This window comes from Mesoplodon bidens (assembly GCF_964165515.1).
Source record: "Mesoplodon bidens genome assembly, chromosome: 13".
Classification (NCBI taxonomy): domain Eukaryota; kingdom Metazoa; phylum Chordata; class Mammalia; order Artiodactyla; family Ziphiidae; genus Mesoplodon; species Mesoplodon bidens.
The window spans coordinates 36,170,099-36,188,444 of record NC_138169.1 but is presented as its reverse complement, the minus strand read 5'-3'; the positions used below and the strand labels follow the sequence as shown (position 1 = coordinate 36,188,444).

Sequence of the window (18,346 nt, the reverse complement as noted above, 5' to 3'; positions counted from 1 at the left end):
TGCCACAACTACTGAAGCCCGTGTGCCTAGAGCCTGTGCTCTGCAACAAAGAGAAGCCACCGCAATGAGAGGCCCACGCACCGCAACGAAGAACAGTCCCCACTCGTGGCAACTAGAGAGAAAACCCGTGCGCAGAAACAAGACCCAACACAGCAAAAGTAAATAAATAAATCAATATAAAGTTTTTAAAAATAGAGCCATGGGGCCTCCCTGGTGGCGCAGTGGTTGAGAGTCCGCCTGCCGATGCAGGGGATGCGGGTTCGTGCCCCGGTCTGGGAGGATCCCATATGCCGCGGAGCGGCTGGGCCCGTGAGCCATGGCCGCTGGGCCTGCGCGTCCGGAGCCTGTGCTCCGCAACGGGAGAGGCCACAGGAGTGAGAGGCCCGCATACCGCAAAAAGAAAAAAAAAAAAAAATAGAGCCATGAATTTAATTAAGACCCTCAGTGGAGTTTTGGGTTGGTCTATACCCTGATAGCAGATAACCATGGTGCATTAAATAATTTGCACCTGTACTTACGTTACTTAATCTAACAATTTGAACAACCACCTTCAAGTCCGAGTCTGTATCTTGCAGAAGGGCTTCCTTAAAAAATGTAAATTTAAAATGGCTAATCTGATTGAGATAAATACAATTGCATGGTAAATGTGCTAACAGCTTATGTCAAAGGGTTTAGCAGGCTATGTGATTCTGAGTTGCACTCAGGATATCAGTTCAACTAATGTCACTAAATCTCTAACAAAAAATATTGTGTTAATTAGCCAAGACTGATGATATCACATATTGAGAAAGGTATGTTTGGATGACTACATATGAACCATTCTAAATTTGCTTCAGGCCAAACAGTGGATCCTTTGATTAGTAGCTGATGAGCCTATTAAGATCTCAGGTTCATTAGCAAACATGGTACAACATAAAGTGTCTTAATTTAGGAAACAGAATAGAACTCAAGTCTTGGTTCACTTATTAGCCATGTCAGTTCACCTCTATGAACGTGTTCTCTCATTATAACTACAACTTCATAAGACTGCTTTGAGAATAAAGTGATATAATTGAAGTAAAAGAACTCTGATAACCAGAAAACTATGGCAACAGTGCTGTGGTGCTTCCCAGCATGTGGTAAGCCAACGGTACATGATATGTCAAATGAGGTAAATTGAGCAGCATCTTCAAGGAAGGTAAAGCCATTGAAGGTGATTATAATCCTCCTCTGAATCACAATCAGTACAAAATCCAATGTCTCACTGAAGCTGAAAACACAAATTCGCTAAATATATGTCTCTAGAGTACCAAGCCTGAAAAGGTAAGATTTGAGGGCCTACAGTTTTCTGGTAAGAGTGAGTTTGAGCCATAGAATTTGGATGACTAGAACAGGACAAAGTAGATAGAGCTTACAGCGAGGATAGAGCAAAAGGCAGCAACTAAAGCAAGGCTCAAAGTTAAGCCTCTGATATTCACATACTCAGAGATTGAACAAACTTCAAAAATAACAATTTTATTTGGCAAAATCAGTAAATCAATTGGCAAACTTGACAGATAATCACTTCAATCTAACATTTTACTTAGTAGATAAATATTTGTAGAAAATCTGTAAATAAACTCTTTTCTCAAAACTCTAAGTGAAAGGCCAAACACAACAGATTACATATTCTACGATTCCATTTATATGAAATTCTAAAAAGCAAAACTAATGATACAAAACAAATCATTTGCCAAGGGCCAAGGGTGGGAGGATGGGATTGACTGCAAAGGGACATATCAATTTTGGGGGATGAAGGAAATGTTCTATATCATGATTATGGTGGTAGATATATATGTATGCTTTCAAAACTCATTGAATTCGACACTGATAATTGGAGAATTTTATTATGTGAAAAGTATACCTCAAAAAAAATTTTTAAGCTTATATATAATAAATCAGCATGCTTTTCAAAGAACCATTTCAGTAAAAATATTTTACTTAGTAAACAAATATTTATTTGTAGAAAATCTGGAAATAATATTAAAAATTTTTTCACAATCATAAGCAGTAGTTACTTTCTTTTTTTCTTTGTTTTTATTTTCTAATTTAATTTTTATTTTATATTGGGGTATAGTCGATTTACAATGTTGTATTAGTTTCAGGTGTATAGCAAAGTGGTTCAGTTATATATGTTATATATGTTATATATGTATCCATTCTTTTTCAGATTCTTTTCACATATAGATTATTACAGAACACTGAGTATAGTCCCCTGTGCTAGACAGTAGGTCCTTGTTGATTATCTATTTTATATATAGTAGTGTGTATCTCTTAATCCCAAATTCCTAATTTATCCCTCCCCCCACCTTTCTCCTTTGGTAACCATAAATTTGTTTTTGAAAACAATGAGTCTTTCTGTTTTGTAAATAAGTTCATTTGTATCATCTTTTTAGGGTCCACATATAAGTGATATCATATGATATTTTTCTTTCTCTGTCCAATTTACTTCACTTAGTATGATAATCTCTAGGTCTATCCATGTTGCTGCAAATGGCATTATCTCATTCTTTTTTATGGCTGAGGAACATTCCACTGTATATATGTACCACATCTTCTTTATCCATTCCTCTGTTGATGGACATTTAGGCTGCTTCCATGTCTTGGCTATTGTAAACTGTGCTGCAATGAACACTGGAGTGCATGTATCTTTTTGAATTACGGTTTTCTCCAGATATATGCCCAGGAGTGGGATTGCTAGATCATATGGTAGTTCTATTAATTTTTTTAGTTTTTTAAGGAAACTTCCACACTGTCCTCCATAGTGGTTGTACCAATTTACATTCCCACCAACAGTGTAGGAGGGTTCCCTTTTCTCCACACCCTCTCCAGCATTTATTGTTTGTAGACTTTTTGATGATGGCCATTCTGACCGGTGTGAGGTGATACCTCATTGTAGCTTTTATTTGCGTTTCTCTAATAATTAGCAAAGTTGGGCATCTTTTCATGTGTTTTTTGGCCACCTGTATGTCTTCTTTGGAGAAATGTCTATTTAGATCTTCTGCCAATTTTTTGATTGGGTTGTTTTTGTTTTTTTGATATTGAGCTGCATGAGCTGTTTGTATATTCTGGAGATTAATCCCTTCTCGGTCACTTTGTTTGCAAATATATTCTCCCTTTCTGTGGGTTGTCTTTTCATTTTGTTTATGGTTTCCTTTACTGTGAAAAAGCTTTTAAGTCTAATTAGGCCCCATTTGTACATTTTTGTTTTTATTTTCATTACTCTAGGAGGTGGATACAAAAAGATATTTCTATAATTTATGTCAGAGTGTTCTGCCTATGTTTTCCTCTAAGAGTTTTATAGTATCTGGTCTTACATTTAGGCCTTTAATCCATTTTATTTTTGTGTATAATGTTAGAGAATGTTCTAATTTCATTCTTTTACATGTAGCTGTTTTCCCAGCACCAGTTATTGAAGAGACTGTCTTTTCTCCATTGTATATTCTTTCCTCCTTTGTCGTAGATCAATTGACCATAGGTGCATGGATTTCTAGGCATTCTATCTTGTTGCATTAATCTATATTTCTGTTTTTGTGCCAGCACCATACTGTTTTGATTACTGCAGCTTTGTAGTATAGTTTGAAGTCAGGGAGCCTGGTTCCTCCAGCTCCAGTTTTCTTTCTCAGAATTACTTCGGCTATTAGGGGTCTTTTGTGTTTCCATACAAATTTTAAAATTTTTTGTTCTAGTTCCGTGAAAAATTCCATTGGTAATTTGATAAGGATTGCATTGAATCTGTAGTTGCCTTGGGTAGTACAGCCATTTTGACAATACTGATCTTTCCAATCCAAGAACACAGTATATCTTTCCATCTGTTTGTATCATATTCCATTTCTTTCATCAGCATCTTATAGTTTGCAGAGTACAGGCCTTTTGTCTCCTAGGTATTTTATTATTTTGATGCAATGGCAAATGGGAGTTTCCTTAATTTCTCTTTCCAATCTTTCATTGTTAGTGTATAGAGATGCAAGAGATTTCTGTGTATTAATTTTGTATCCTGCAACCTTACCAAATTCATTGAGGGACTCTAGTAGTTTTCTGGTAGCATCTTTAGGATTTTCTGCAAACAGTGACAGTTTCACTTCTTTTCCAATTTGGATTTCTTTGTTTTTTTGTTTTTTTTTTCTTCTCTGATTGCCATGGCTAGGACTTCCAAAACTATGTTGAATAAAAGTGGTGAGAGTGAACATCCTTGTCTTGTTCCTGATCTTAGAGGAAATGCTGTCAGCCTGATCTCACTGATCTTAGAGGAAATGCTGCCAGCTTATCACCACTAAGTATGATGTTAGCTGTGGGTTTGTCATATATGGCCTGTATTACGTTGAGGTAGGTTCCCTCTATGCCCACTTTCTGGAGAGTTTTTATCATAAATCGGTGTTGAATTTTGTCAAAAGCTTTTTCTGCATCTATTGTGAGATGATCACGTGATTTTTATTCTGCAATTTGTTGATGTGGTGTACCACACTAGTTGATTTGAGTACATTGAAAAATCCTTGCATCCCTAGGATAAATCCCACTTGACCATGGTGTATGAACCCTTTAACGTATTGTTGGATTAGGTTTGCCAGTATTTTGTTGAGGATTTTGTATCTATGTTCATCAATGATATTGACCTGTAATTTTCTCTTTTTTTGTAGTATCTTTGCTTGGTTTTGGTATCAGGGTGATGGTGGCCTCACAGAATGAGTTTGGGAGTTTTCCTGCCTCTGTAATTTTTTGGAATAGTTTCAGAAGGATAAGTGTTAACTCTTTTCTAAGTGTTTGACAGAATTCACCTGTGATAGATAGAATTCATCTGGTCCTGCACTTTTGTTTGTTGGAAGTTTTTTAATCACAGTTTCAATTTCAGTACTTGTGACTGGTCTGTTCATATTGGTCTGTGATTGGTCTGTTCTTCATGGTTTAGTCTTGAAAGATTGTACCTTTCTAAGAATTTGTCCATTTCTTCCAGGTTGTCCATTTCATTGGCATATAGTTGATTGTAGTAGTCTCATGATTCCTTTGTATTTCTGTGGTGTCAGGTGTAACTTCTCCTTTTTCACTTCTAATTTTGATTTGAGCCCTTTCCCTTTTTTCTTGATGAATCTAAAGGTTTAGCAATTTTGTTTATCTTTTCAAAGAACAAGCTTTTAGTTTCACTTATCTTTTCTATTGTTTTGTTCATCTCTATTTCTGCTCTGATCTTTATGATTTCTTTCCTTCTACTAACTTTGGGTTTTGTTTGTTCTTTTTTCTCTAGTTGCTTTAGGTGTAAGGTTATGTTGTTTAGTTGAGATTTTTCATTTCCTGAGGTAAGATTGTATTGGTAATAAACTTCCCTCTTAGAATTGCTTTTGCTGTATCCCAAAGGTTTTGTATTGTCATGTTTTTGTTTTCATTTGTCTCTAAGTATTTTTTTATTTCCTCTTAGGTGATCCATTGGTTGTTTAGTAACATTGTTCAACCTCCACATGTTTGTGGGGTTTTTTTTTCAAATTTTTATTTATTTGTTTGTTTGTTTGTTTTTGGCTGTGTTGGGTCTTCATTGCTTCATGCAGGCTTTCTCTAGTTGCAGTGAGCAGGGGCTACTCTTCATTGCAGTGCACAGGCTTCTCATTGTGGTGGCTTCTCTTGTTGCAGAGCACTGGCTCTAGGTGATCGGGCTTCAGTAGTTGTGGCACACAGGCTCAGCAGTTGCGGCTCATGGGCTCTAGAATGCAGGCTCAGTAGTTGTGGCACATGGGCTTAGTTGCTCCGCAGCATGTGGGATCTTCCCGGACCAGGGCTCGAACCCATGTCCCCTGCATTGGCAGGTGGATTCTTAACCACTGCACCACCAGGGAAGTCCCATGTTTGCGTTTTCTACAGTTTTTTCCTTGTAGTTGATTTCTAATCTCATAGCGGTGTGGCTGGAAAAGATGCTTGATATGATTTCAATTTTCTTAAATTTACCAAGGTTTGCTTTGTGGCCCAGCATGTGATCTATCCTGGAGAATGTTCCATGTGCACTTGAGAAGAATGTGTATTCTGCTGCTTTTGGATGGAATGTTCTATAAATATCAATTAAGTCCAAGCAGTGTTTACTTTCTGACATTATTAAGAATTTATTTTTCTTCTAGAAAAACAAGCAAAACTAAAAAGTAATTGAAAAGTGACCCTGAATGAAATTTAAAACCCTCCAAAAAATGTTTCATGAACTCAGTACAATGATGCAATACTTTGCAGGTCTTTGAATACATTTTCCAGAATGTAGCAGCATACTAGACGTTCTAAATTCAGGTTGTACAGGGGTCAGGTAGACAATATAAGTGAGTGGTATGGGACAAGGGTTACTGTGGTAAACTGGAGAGTACATGGCCCTTCCCAAATGAGCTGCCACCACTGGGTCCCACAGACTGATGCCAGGAAAGAACACAGGCTGCAGTGTAGTCAGAGTTTCTGATGTTTAAAGAAAGGCAGAAATATGGACTTATTATGTGAAATTTCCTGATTTTTTTAGAATGATGGCTCCAATTTTTTTTACAACACCATATGGGCCAAACAAAACACACCCATACATAGAATTGTGACTTCAGGTCCATAGTGCATGCTTTCTGAACTTTTTCAGTAACAAAGTCTTGCCATCATTCTAACTGCTTACCTCTTTATTTGTAGAGCCCAGAATAATGTGAAATACTAGTGCAACTGAAGTAAAATTCATCTCAAAATTATATGACAGCTAGTCACTTCTAATCATTTTGCTGAAAAACCAAGTCCTGTTTACATCTCTAAGCATATTGGTTGGTAATAAAAGGAAAAATCTATTAGAATGAAGGGAGAAGGAGTGAGGAAAAACTGAAGAAAAACACAATTTTAAGAACATAGTCAACTTTTAGACTCCAGGGCAACAAAATAATCCACATGTTGAAATTTGAGAACTTCATTGCCCCAACTAGTCCAACCCGGCTGTAAATTTCGAGCAAACAATTCCAAACATTCCCCCTCTGGCTTGATATAGTCTTTTAGAACCTCTGTCCAGAAAAAAAAAGAGAAAAAAACACAAAAATTATTATTAAGGAAGGAATCAATTTCCTTTAGCAGTAAAGAGTAGAAAAGAAGGGATGTTTCCTTAAAAAAAAAAAAAGGCAAGTTAATTTCAAGGATTTCATCACAGGCTTTACTATTTATAGTTAGAAAGTCATTTGAAATAAAAACCCTTGAGATTGGGAACAATACCATCAGAACTTTCAATAGTCCTGACTTATCAGTTTTCATTTGTAGATAAGCAATGAGGATTTTAACACCCACACCAGTAACTTTTCAGTCTTCCAATAATGCTGACATAGCTCCTGAGTACTAACTTATTTTTTAATAAATATAATCCATGCATGAAAAAAAGTCTATAGGAACAATACAAAGACAACCCACTTTAAAAACTAAGATAAAACATAAGTCTCTGCAAAAACATACTTTAGTGTAAGAGTTGGAAACACAGAGAAATATTCAGAACATATATATAACAAATAACTCTACCTCCTCAGCTATAACTTGGTAGTACTGAGAACAAAATTACAGATCTTTCTTTACCTAAAAGTTCACCATATTATTTCCACAGTTAAGTATTCCTTATTCTATGTATTCATAACTACTGAAAATTATATTTTGTTAGGAAAATGGCATCTCATCTATACCTTGGCTAAATAGCTGTGATCTACACTAACAGAAAAAAAGAGAATACCGTAGAAGCTTTTTTTTAAAGTACATGCTCATTTGAATGACAAATAGTTAAATCAATTTAACCTTGATCACATTGCTGGTTAGCTATATTTTTTTGATATATGTATATTCTACAAAAGGAACTGAGTATGAAAATAACGATTCAGGGATGAAAAGTCACTAGAACTGGCAAAATATAGTTCTTAATTGCTATATAAGATTGAGCTTGGAAGAAACCCATCAAATTCCCTTTAGCAATGATAAGGGTTCCTTAGAAATATTTGATATAGGTTAGATGTAAAAGATAATTTATCTCCAATAAAGATGTAAAAAAAAAGATAATATATTTTTAAATGTATATTTCATGTTCTTCAGATGCTCTCACAGCAAAATAATTGTTCATTTGTCTGAAAGCACTGGTCCTGATTATCAAAAATCGAAGAATTTAAAGTATTCATTGTCTATAACTCACCAAACTCAAATCTGGGCTTTGATAGCTTCTAGGTGATGCTTACATGAGACTTCTAGTCCTTTCATAAGTATATAATTAAATGCTATTAAACGTGAGTGAGAAAAATTTCCCCAGAGTCTTAGAACAATAAACTTTTATATCACTTTTCCATTTTTGCCCCATGAATTCAATGCCTTACTGGCCTCAATTCACTTTTAATGTGGTCTAAGGTTATACTGAAGGCAAGGTTTTGTTTTCTTGTTTCTGCTTGTTCAGTTCTTTGGTACAAAGTTGTTAGCAACTCTATTTTGGAATTTTAAACTGGAGTCTAAACTGGAATCAGCCAGTCAATAATGTTTACTATTTCTGAGGGAGTTCCCTGGTTGTCCAGTGGGTAAGACTCTGTGCTCCCAATGCAGGGAGCCCAGGTTTGATCCCTGGTCGGGGAACTAGATCCTGCATACATGCTGCAATTAAGAAGCCTGCATGCCACAACTAAGACCTGGCACAGCCTAGATAAATAAATAAATAAATACAATTTTTTTAATGTTTACTATTTCTGAGCACCCATTATAAGTGCTATGGGACTTAGCAAAAGAAATAGATATCCATGTCTTCTAAGAGTTCAGAAGCTAATAGAAAAAGATGGCCAGGTACTTGGAGTGGAAAAATACATAAAACCTAAACCCATTTATCACCTTCTACTTTATCAGTGGAACACATTTCTGCATGGCCTTTTTCCTTTCTAGTTGAGAAACAGAGAAAATCAAGGAGTAATGTTTTTGTAATGTTAACCACATATGTTTAATTTCAAAACAAAGCAAAAGAAAGAGGCAAATTAATGGAAATATTTTATTCTTACTAATTTTAAATATCAATTTAAAAGAAAATGCAAGATCTTAAAAGTTCTCATCACAGGAAAAAAATTTTGTAGCTATGTATAAGCTTACTGTGATCAGTGAATATGTATATATATATCTTGAATCATTATGTTGTACACCTGAAACTAATACAATGTTATATGTCAATTATCTCAATTTTAAAAAAGCAAATTCAAATGTATAAATTTAAATATGAGTATGACATATATATAAATAATTACATAACATCTGGCATTAGTAAAACATACTTGTAACCAATGGAAAGGAAGTAATTCATACATAGCCTGTCATTCCCCTTCTGCTTGGGAGCAAAGGGCATGGCTGGGGGAAAAGCGGCTCAAATGTCAGTGCATGGAATCTCATCAAACTATATTTAACTGTTCAGATACAAATTGTTGCAAGTAAAGTAGTAAAAAGGAGTAGAAATTCCTCTAAGGTACAATATGAAAAACAAAATTTTCATTCAAATACTTTTATTTCATGATTTTCCTACCTTAAATCTTTAAACTTAAAATATTATACATTTATGTTAGGTTGTAAGCCATAGCTATTGTTGGTTTATGTTTCAGTCTATAGGAAGAAATTTCAAAACTTAAAAAGAGTAAATGTCTCATTTTGAAACAGAATATGCTTCCAATTTGGTGTTTTTTACATTTTGCAGTAGAAATAACAAATTAAAACTCGTTAAAAGAAAAAAAAACTTGGTGTTTCTAGAAGCAAAAGAGGGAACATTTCATTTTGTGAATTGGCATAAAGCAGTTTAAGAACATTTCCATGTAAAAGTTCTAAGCATTATATAGAGAACATGTATTACCCAAATCCTAGGGTTATGATTCAGAGTAAAATACTATTTTATTTATTTTATTTACTTATTTTTTAACATCTTTATTGGAGTATAATTGCTTTACAATGTTGTGTTAGTTTCTACTGTATCACAAAGTAAATCAGCTACATGTATACATATATCCCCATATCCCCTCCTTCTTGCACCTCCCTCCCACCCTCCCTATCCCACCCCTCTAGGTGGACACAAAGCACGGAGCTGATCTGTCTGTGCTATGCAGCTGCTTCCCACTAGCTATCTATTTTACATTTGGTAGTGTATATATGTCCATGCCACTCTCTCACCTCAGAGTAAAATATACTGCAGAAATCTGCAAGTTGCTTTCTGATGGCTTTGTGTGGCTCTGTATCCAAAATACAGGCACTTGCTATCCAGTAACATGAACTCAAAAATAAAGGATTATACATACTTCTTGTCTACCAGTACTTAACCAAAACATAAGAATAACATATATTGAGTCACACAAGATTTTCCCCCCCAAAATCTAACTTTTCTTTTTAAATATTCTCAATGCTAAAAATGTGTTTGTGCTGCCCTCTACTGGGAATACAGCAGAATTGCACTTCATAACTACAGGCCGTAATATGTACTAATTTTCATTAGTATTAATATAAGACTAATTTTAATCACTATTTTATAAAGCCTTATATCTTAAGACTACTCTTTAAACATAATCCATGTAAAATGAATTAAGAAATAGTTTAACTATCATTTGGGAATGAAAGGTTTTTTGAGTCTGGCGCTTGGATTTTTAAAAGTAAAAAAATAAGCCCTAAGACAAACCCTAAATTAAGCTTTGGTACTCACCAAATGATAAAGAAAATTCAAATGAGAAGAATACAAATTAGATTTCCTCCAATGAGTATAACTGGTGGCAAACATAATTTTTTTCTCAAAGAACAATACAGCTTCACTTTTCATTTAAGTCAAATGTTTAATGCATTAAAGAATCTATAACAGTCCAAAGTTTACAGGCAATTATTCACTGAGAATCCCTCTAAGTCAAAGAATGGATCAACAGGTAGACATCTGAACATTTCTCAAATGAATTAACACTAAAGACTCTCTGTATAAGCAATTTAAGATAATAGAAATCTTAAATGCTACCAACAAGCATTCTCTTGGAAATTTGAATTCACCTTCCTATGTATCCTAGCTCATGAACTATCCCACATTCTGCAAAATCAGGTGATAAGCTGATAGCCTATAGTCTTCCTGAGTGGCAGCTTGAAAGTTTTGGTTTATTTAAGCCAGGACCACCAAATTAATAAAATATATATTTCTAAAGAAAAAATTTTAATAGTAAACTTTGAATGTCAAAGTCAGTATCTCTCATATTCCTATTCCTATTACATTCCTATTTTTTTATTCTTTCACTTGAAAAATTTAGCAATTACTGATCTTCTACTATATGCTACAGAATTTCAAATATAACCAATCCTCACAACTCTGAAAGATTAAATATCATTATTCCCCCTTCAAATGTCGACTTTGAGGTGGAAAATTATTAGAGTAACTTGCTCAAGTAGCAGAACCAGGATTCAAACTCGTGTTAGTCAATCTGAAAAGCTAAAGCTTTCCACTATTCCTTGCTGCTTATTTTCATTAAATGACAGACATTATACTAAAGCATTAAGACTAGTAAGAATTGCAGGCTGCAGCAATTACCTTTCCAATGGTTCAGTAAAGCAACACCACCTCAACATAAAACTGAGAGTGTCTACCAACTATCAAGGGAATTCTAACCATCTCTCTGACTGCTTTCTGCACTCTTGGCTTTCGAGCCAGCAAGGGATAGAACCCTGACAGTACAACCTAGCAGAACTTGTCCTGACATGCACCATCAGTCTTCATTCTGCTGAGGGCAGTGATGGGATAACAACCCGGTTAGTAAGGGGAACCTAAAAAATGGCAATGAGGAAGGTTGAGGTAATGTAAGACTAATCTGCACGGGTGCGCTGGGTGGTCACGCGGCTCCATCTCCATTTCAACAGCGTTTTAATATAACAGACCCTTTTTCCAACCACCAACCACCCTCCAGACTCCTTTCCAGTTGCGACTTCTGGGACCAGGCAACACCGCTTTTGCGGTCAGCTCCTTAGTGCCACCCACAATGACCTCCCAGATTCGTGCAAATTATTCCACCCAAGTGGAGGGTGCGGTCACCCGCCTGGTGGACCTGCATCCTCTGGCCTGCTACACCTACCTCTCTCTGGGCTTCTGCTCTGAGCGCCACAATGCAGCTCTGGAGGGCCAGGGCCCTGCCTCCTTCAGCAGGTTGGCCCAGCACCTCTCCAAGATGCAAAACCAGCATGGCAGCAGCACCCTATTCCAGCACACACCGAAGCTGCCCCAAGATGAGTGGGGCAAAGCCCTGGACGCCACAGAAGCTACCATGGGCCTGGAGAAGAACCTGAACCAGGCCTTTTTGGGTTTGCATGCCCTGGGTTCTGCCCACACAGACCATCTCTGTGCCTTCCTGGGGAGCCACCTCCTGGATGAGGAGGTGAGACTCAAGAAGATGGGTGACCACCTGACCAACCTCCTCAGGCTGGCCGGCCCCCAGCCAAGGCTGGGCGAGTACTTAGGACCAGTAGCCTTCGAGCCCAGCAGCCCTTGAGGGCCCAATTCCACCTCCTGGTCTCAGGGCCTCTGCCTGAGCCTCTCCCTGCTGCCACTAGGCAGCTATGTAACCGCCTGAAGCCCTCTCCCAAGCTACAGACCAATTGGAAACAATAAAACTTTCTGTAGCAAAAAAAAATCTATTCTCTATTCCATAAATTCTGCTATATGATTTTAAAATATTAATTAAAATAACATATACCTGATTTAATTTCCAAATTTCTAGACTATTCAAATACTATCAATACATTCAACCCTTTTGTCAGTTTCACAGAAGTCATAACTATTTTATAAAAACATACCAGCAAGAGGTGGCTTATGTGAGTGAAGCGTACAGGGCACACTGACAATTAACTTGTGATCTGGAATGGGGAGCTCTTTTACATCTGCATTCCTATTAAAACAGAACAGAAACGTAAATTATATTTTAGAGGACAATTTTTTACATATAAGCCACAGTTGCCTTGATTTTTTTTCACCTTTCCAATAGTATCTGAATTTATAATAAATTTAAGAATAGAAATAATGGAAATCAACAACCTAAGTATTAAGAAATTTCAGATAGTTTCCTTTCTACAATAATGACTCTTACACATTAGGTAAAGCAAAAGATAATATAAAATTTCATGTGCCATACCATTCACACTTTTCTCATCTCGGCCATTTTCAGATTTTCAAAAATGTAAAAATTAACAAAAACTAATGATCACTGTATTAATAACTTTTAAAAGCCTTAAAATCAATACATTTATACAATTTTGAAAAATCACCTTTCCTACCTTAATGGTAAAGCAGCTTTTTCTCGAACTCTTCCCAGTATAAGACCTTCGTAAGGCTTTTTGTGTGGAGAATCTAATGGGAACACAAACTCTCCTGAACTGGTGATCTGACAAAAAGGAGTCAAAAACAAAAACAACCCATACATCTGTAAATATCCAGGAAAATGATTGGTTTTTTTTTCCTACCACTATACAATTTCCACCAAAGAAAAAGAAGTACCGCAGTCCAATAAAAATATAATGTGGGCCACAAATTTAAGCCACACATGTAATTTAGATTTTCTAGTACCAACATTTAAAAATCAAAAAGAATGAGGCAAAATTAATTTTAATTGTATTTTAAGTTTTAAATAATTTTTAATTATTTTTAATTTAACCTAACACATCTAAAATATTACCATTTCAATATGTAATCAATTCAAAAAATTATTGAGGTATGTTATATTCTTTCATACTAAGTCTTTTAAATCCAAAACACTTATATTTTATATTTAGCACCACATCTCAATTTGGACTAGCCACATTCCAAGTGCTGAAGAGCTACACACTGTTAGTGACTACCATAATGGACAAGGCAGCTATGAAGGACTAAAAAATTTTAAGTATCATTTTATCATCTTGCACACAAAAACCTCTATTTTTCATTAAAATTTATTATTGGAAACCATGCCATCATTAATTCATTTATTTGTTCAAATAACATTTACCTATTACTGGCAATGTGACTAAGTCGATTACAATAAAGTATTTTCCTTTACTTATAGGAAACAATGGCATTAAATGCTGTCAGAGCTAAAACTAATAATGAAAGAAGCTCAGGGATTGATGAGATAGACAATACATGGTCAATTTCTTGGCATTATAAATGCAGAAATTCAATCTTATCATTTCATCCTGGAGTGATCAGACTCCCAAAGACTCACTTTAGCTAATCAAACTCAAAACACAATTTATAATAACAATATCAATTCATTAATTAAGCATGGAAGAAAATATTTTCACTATCAGAATATTCATATCTATTCTCTGTGGAACCCTTTACCCTATATCGAGGTATCTAAAAAACCAAATCAGTAAAGTCCTTTTATCAACTCTAGGGCCCACGAGAAACAGCATCTATTCCACACAGCACTGTATAAACACTGGCAAATTCTTATTCTTTGGATATCCTTTATACTCAATGCAGACTACTCCTTCTGATATAACAATATGTTCAATTACCTAATAAGTATTTCATAAAACATATTTTTGTTTTAAGCTATAGTCATATCATACCATCTCATAGAACTGATTACTACCAGAAATGAACAGTCTTAGTTTTCATGTATTAACATTTTACTGGTTTTGATTTCAGAAGGTAACCTTTTCATGACTTTGGCCTCAGTCTCTGATTATAAAAGAACTGCCATAATAGACAGAGTGGAATGGAGTTTTATATTCCTGTTATGGTCCTACAGCAAATCAACCAAAGCTAAGCCCAAAGCACCACTGTAAAAGCAAAGATACAACTGTAAGTGTTTGTTTGTCAAGTCTCACAAAATAGGTGCAAATAAATAATGTACACAGCTTTTAGAAGATATTCCAGTACACTACAAAGTACACAAAGCACATAAAAATAGAACCTGTGTCTAAAATGAATATACAGTTATATAAATATTATATAAATGTTAAACATTCAACCCATAATAACCTGGTTTACCTTTTTAAATTTAGGAGGGCTTTTGTGGAATTCACCTGGTAGACAATGTATCTTTAAAAGGATGTCCAATGAACTCTGAACTGATGCCTTATATTTTTGTATCTTTTGGTATTTTTATACCAAGCAAAGATATTAAAGATCATTCAACCAATCCAAGAGTTAGAATCATTTCTTTCAAAAACAGGCACTGAGGAACCAAGTTAAGATTTAAAGTATAAAAGGTCCTTGCTTCTAGCATTTTCCCAACTCTTCCATGGTAGGTTTCTTTGCTATCTCCCTCTCATCCCCAGAAACATAAGAAAAAAAGAAAGAAGGAAGGAAGGAAGGGAGGGAGGGAGGAAGGAGAAGAAAAAAGAAAGAAGGACACAAGTCACAAAGGGCAGCTGAAATTTTGGATGAGTAAAGAGGAAGAAGATGAAGAGTAAGACAATTTCTATGTTTAGTGATGGACAAATCCCCCAAAGTTTTTGTTTGTTGTTTCTTAAACTACAGACATCAGAGCTTTTTAAAATGTCACCCTGATATCTCTGAGTGATTTCTGAAGGCCAGCAGTTTGGGATTCTACTACAAAAATATACAGAACAAATAGGTGAAAAGTCTTGAGAATAAGAAGACAAAGGTATTTAGCAGCAAAGTAAACATTTTAATTAGACCATGTTGAAGGAGTAGAGCGGTGTCATGTTAAGCATTAAAAAGTAGATGCTACCTTTATGTGACTTGTATGTCACACCTTATTAACAAATAAAGTTAACAAATACGTAACTTCTAAACTTACTTTTACCCAGTGCCATTCAGCAACTATCTCCACAGACCAAGAAGGGTAAAGCTCTTCCTTAACAAAACGTAGGTGCTTCTGTCTATTCGTCACCCAAGTAACAACAAGACAGTTTGGAGCAGCCAGCTTAGGGATAGGTATCCGCTTTATTTGCAGTGGTGATAAATAACTGTATCTAAAAATAAACAGAAAAAAATATTAGCAAAATTTGCTGCAAAAAAGAAAAATAAGCAGGGAGAAGACCTGTTATTATAACATTGACTCCACAAACACAAAGCTCCTATATTTATTTGTGCAACTAAATATGAAGCCACACTGACACCCAGTGGACACATTATTACATGCAAGTCGGAAATAATATTTTTAGTTTTTACTAATTTAAAATGATGAAGCCATATTTCTTTATCATTTCTAAATGTATTACATTTCAGTAATTTTAATAATACTTTCTATATGCTTTTCTAACATTCAAAATTAAGCAAATATTATGGTTTGATCATCTGTACATTACAAAGGGACCCCATTAACAGTCTTGAAACTACTGTCTCAATATCCCACCAACATCTTCAATCGATCATCTTGTTTCTTTCATCCTTCCCAATCAGTTCTACTGGGCTCTCTGAAACTCTCATGCTTTCATTACAAAAAAAAATTCTACAGTCTTGCACCTCCTGGTCGTTAGTAGTATGAAGTCTAGTTTCTCTTGCTAAAACACTACTTGCTCTACAATACCCCATCAAACCAACGCGGCCCTTTCTCCAGCACCCAACACACACAACAGAGACAGGAGAGGTCAGTATTCTCCTAGCTCCCCTATTTCCAGTTCCAGGCTATCAGTCATCTACCTCTGTGTAAAATCCCCTTCTCTTTGAGAAGTACGCTATCTAGCCTCCAATGTTCCTTATCGAACCTATTACACATCCTCACTCTCCATGTTCAATGAGGATTTAAGTTCTGAGATCCTTCTACCTCACCAACATAAATCTTGCCAGTATCCTGGGCAATTTCAAAGCACAAGCTAAATAATGTACACACTCACCTATTCTTCCCCTAAATAAACACAATTGCATTCACCCCACTTCAATAATCCATTCGAGTGGCCAAAACCTGGACCTTGACATCACTCAAACTTGCTCCATTTCTGAAACCATATACACTGATCTCTAGCCATTACTTTTTTTTTTTTAACATCTTTATTGGAGTATAATTGCTTTACAATGTTGTGTCAGTTTCTGCTGTACAACAAAGTGAATCAGCTATATGTATACATATATCCCCATATCCCCTCCCTCTTGTGTCTCCCTCCCACCCTCCTTATCCCACCCATCTAGGTCTTCACAAAGCACTGAGCTGATCTCCCTGTGCTATGCGGCTGCTTCCCACTAGCTATCTATTTTACATTTGGCAGTGTATGTGTATGTCAATGCTACGCTCTCACTTCGTCCCAGCTTCCCCTTCCCCTCACCGTGTCCTCAAGTCCGTTCTCTATGCTGCATCTTTATTCCTGCCCTGCCACTAGGTTCATCAGTACCGTTTTTCTAGATTCCAAATACATGCATTAGCATACGGTATTTGTTTTTCTCTTTCTGACTTACTTCACTCTGTATGACAGACTCTAGGTCCATCCACCTCATTACAAATAGCTCAATTTTGTTCCTTTTTATGGCTGAGTAATATTCCATTGTATATATGTACCACATCTTCTTTGTCCATTCATCTGTTGATGGACATTTCAGTTGCTTCCATGTCCTGGCAATTGTAAATAGTGCTGCAATGAACACTGTGGTACATGTATCTTTTTGAATTAGGGTTTTCTCAGGGTATATGCCCAGTAGTGAGATTGCTGGGTCATATGGAAGTTCTATTTTTAGTTTTTTAAGGAACCTCCATACTGTTCTCCATAGTGGCTGTATCAATTTACAGTCCCACCAACAGTGCAGGAGGGTTCCCTTTTCTCCACACCCTCTCCAGCATTTATTGATTCTAGATTTTCTGATGATTGGCCATTACCTCTTCTCCGTCACTAATTCTTTGACTTTATCAAAGCATTCAGTCAGTGCCCCATTCCTCTACTTTACTGAGTCTATTGGTTTCTTCCTGCCCACACTTTCTCCTCTTCCTTACACACTACCAACAACCAATCACTTCACTGCCTTCTCACTAGCACCCCTAACTCCAATCTCCCCTTTACTCCTTCACCCCATAACTCCTGCAAACCTCCAATCTTAAATTCAATTCAATTTCAACACAATTCAATTCAACTTCTTCATAAGGACAAAATCAGGTGGAGAAAAATGCTAAACTGCTAAATTAAGTCCATTCTCAGGTTCACAAAACTACTCATCAATTCTTTTACTTATCCTCGGTCAACTACTACAAACCTTCATCTCTTTTCAAGTCTCGCCCAAACTCACTCTTTGCAGATGAAGTTAATGCATATATCAATTAAAAAAAAAAAAGCCATCGGACTGCTTCAACTACCTAACCCTCTCCCACCTGGTTATACGCTTTCACTTACCCATTGCTATACATTTCCTCTTAAAGGATGGCATGGCTTCATATATTTAAAGCTTATCCCTCCAGCTGTGTTCTCTTATTCCCAT

At 36.0% G+C, this 18,346-nt stretch overlaps 1 protein-coding gene across 2 annotated transcripts in view; it reads right to left on the bottom strand.

Moving 5' to 3' along the window:
- Nucleotides 1-1,557: 1,557 nt before the first annotated feature.
- The window catches only part of METTL4 (methyltransferase 4, N6-adenosine), a 32,215-nt gene continuing 15,426 nt past the window's right edge, over nt 1,558-18,346 (bottom strand). For both annotated transcript variants that reach the window (XM_081252037.1, XM_081252038.1), the window contains exons 6-9: nt 15,744-15,918; nt 13,270-13,376; nt 12,793-12,884; nt 1,558-7,007 (exon numbers count right to left, since the gene is read on the bottom strand). In XM_081252037.1, the coding sequence (XP_081108163.1) occupies nt 6,862-7,007; nt 12,793-12,884; nt 13,270-13,376; nt 15,744-15,918 (520 nt within the window). In that variant the 3' untranslated portion in view covers nt 1,558-6,861. The remainder of the gene's footprint in view (nt 7,008-12,792; nt 12,885-13,269; nt 13,377-15,743; nt 15,919-18,346) is intronic.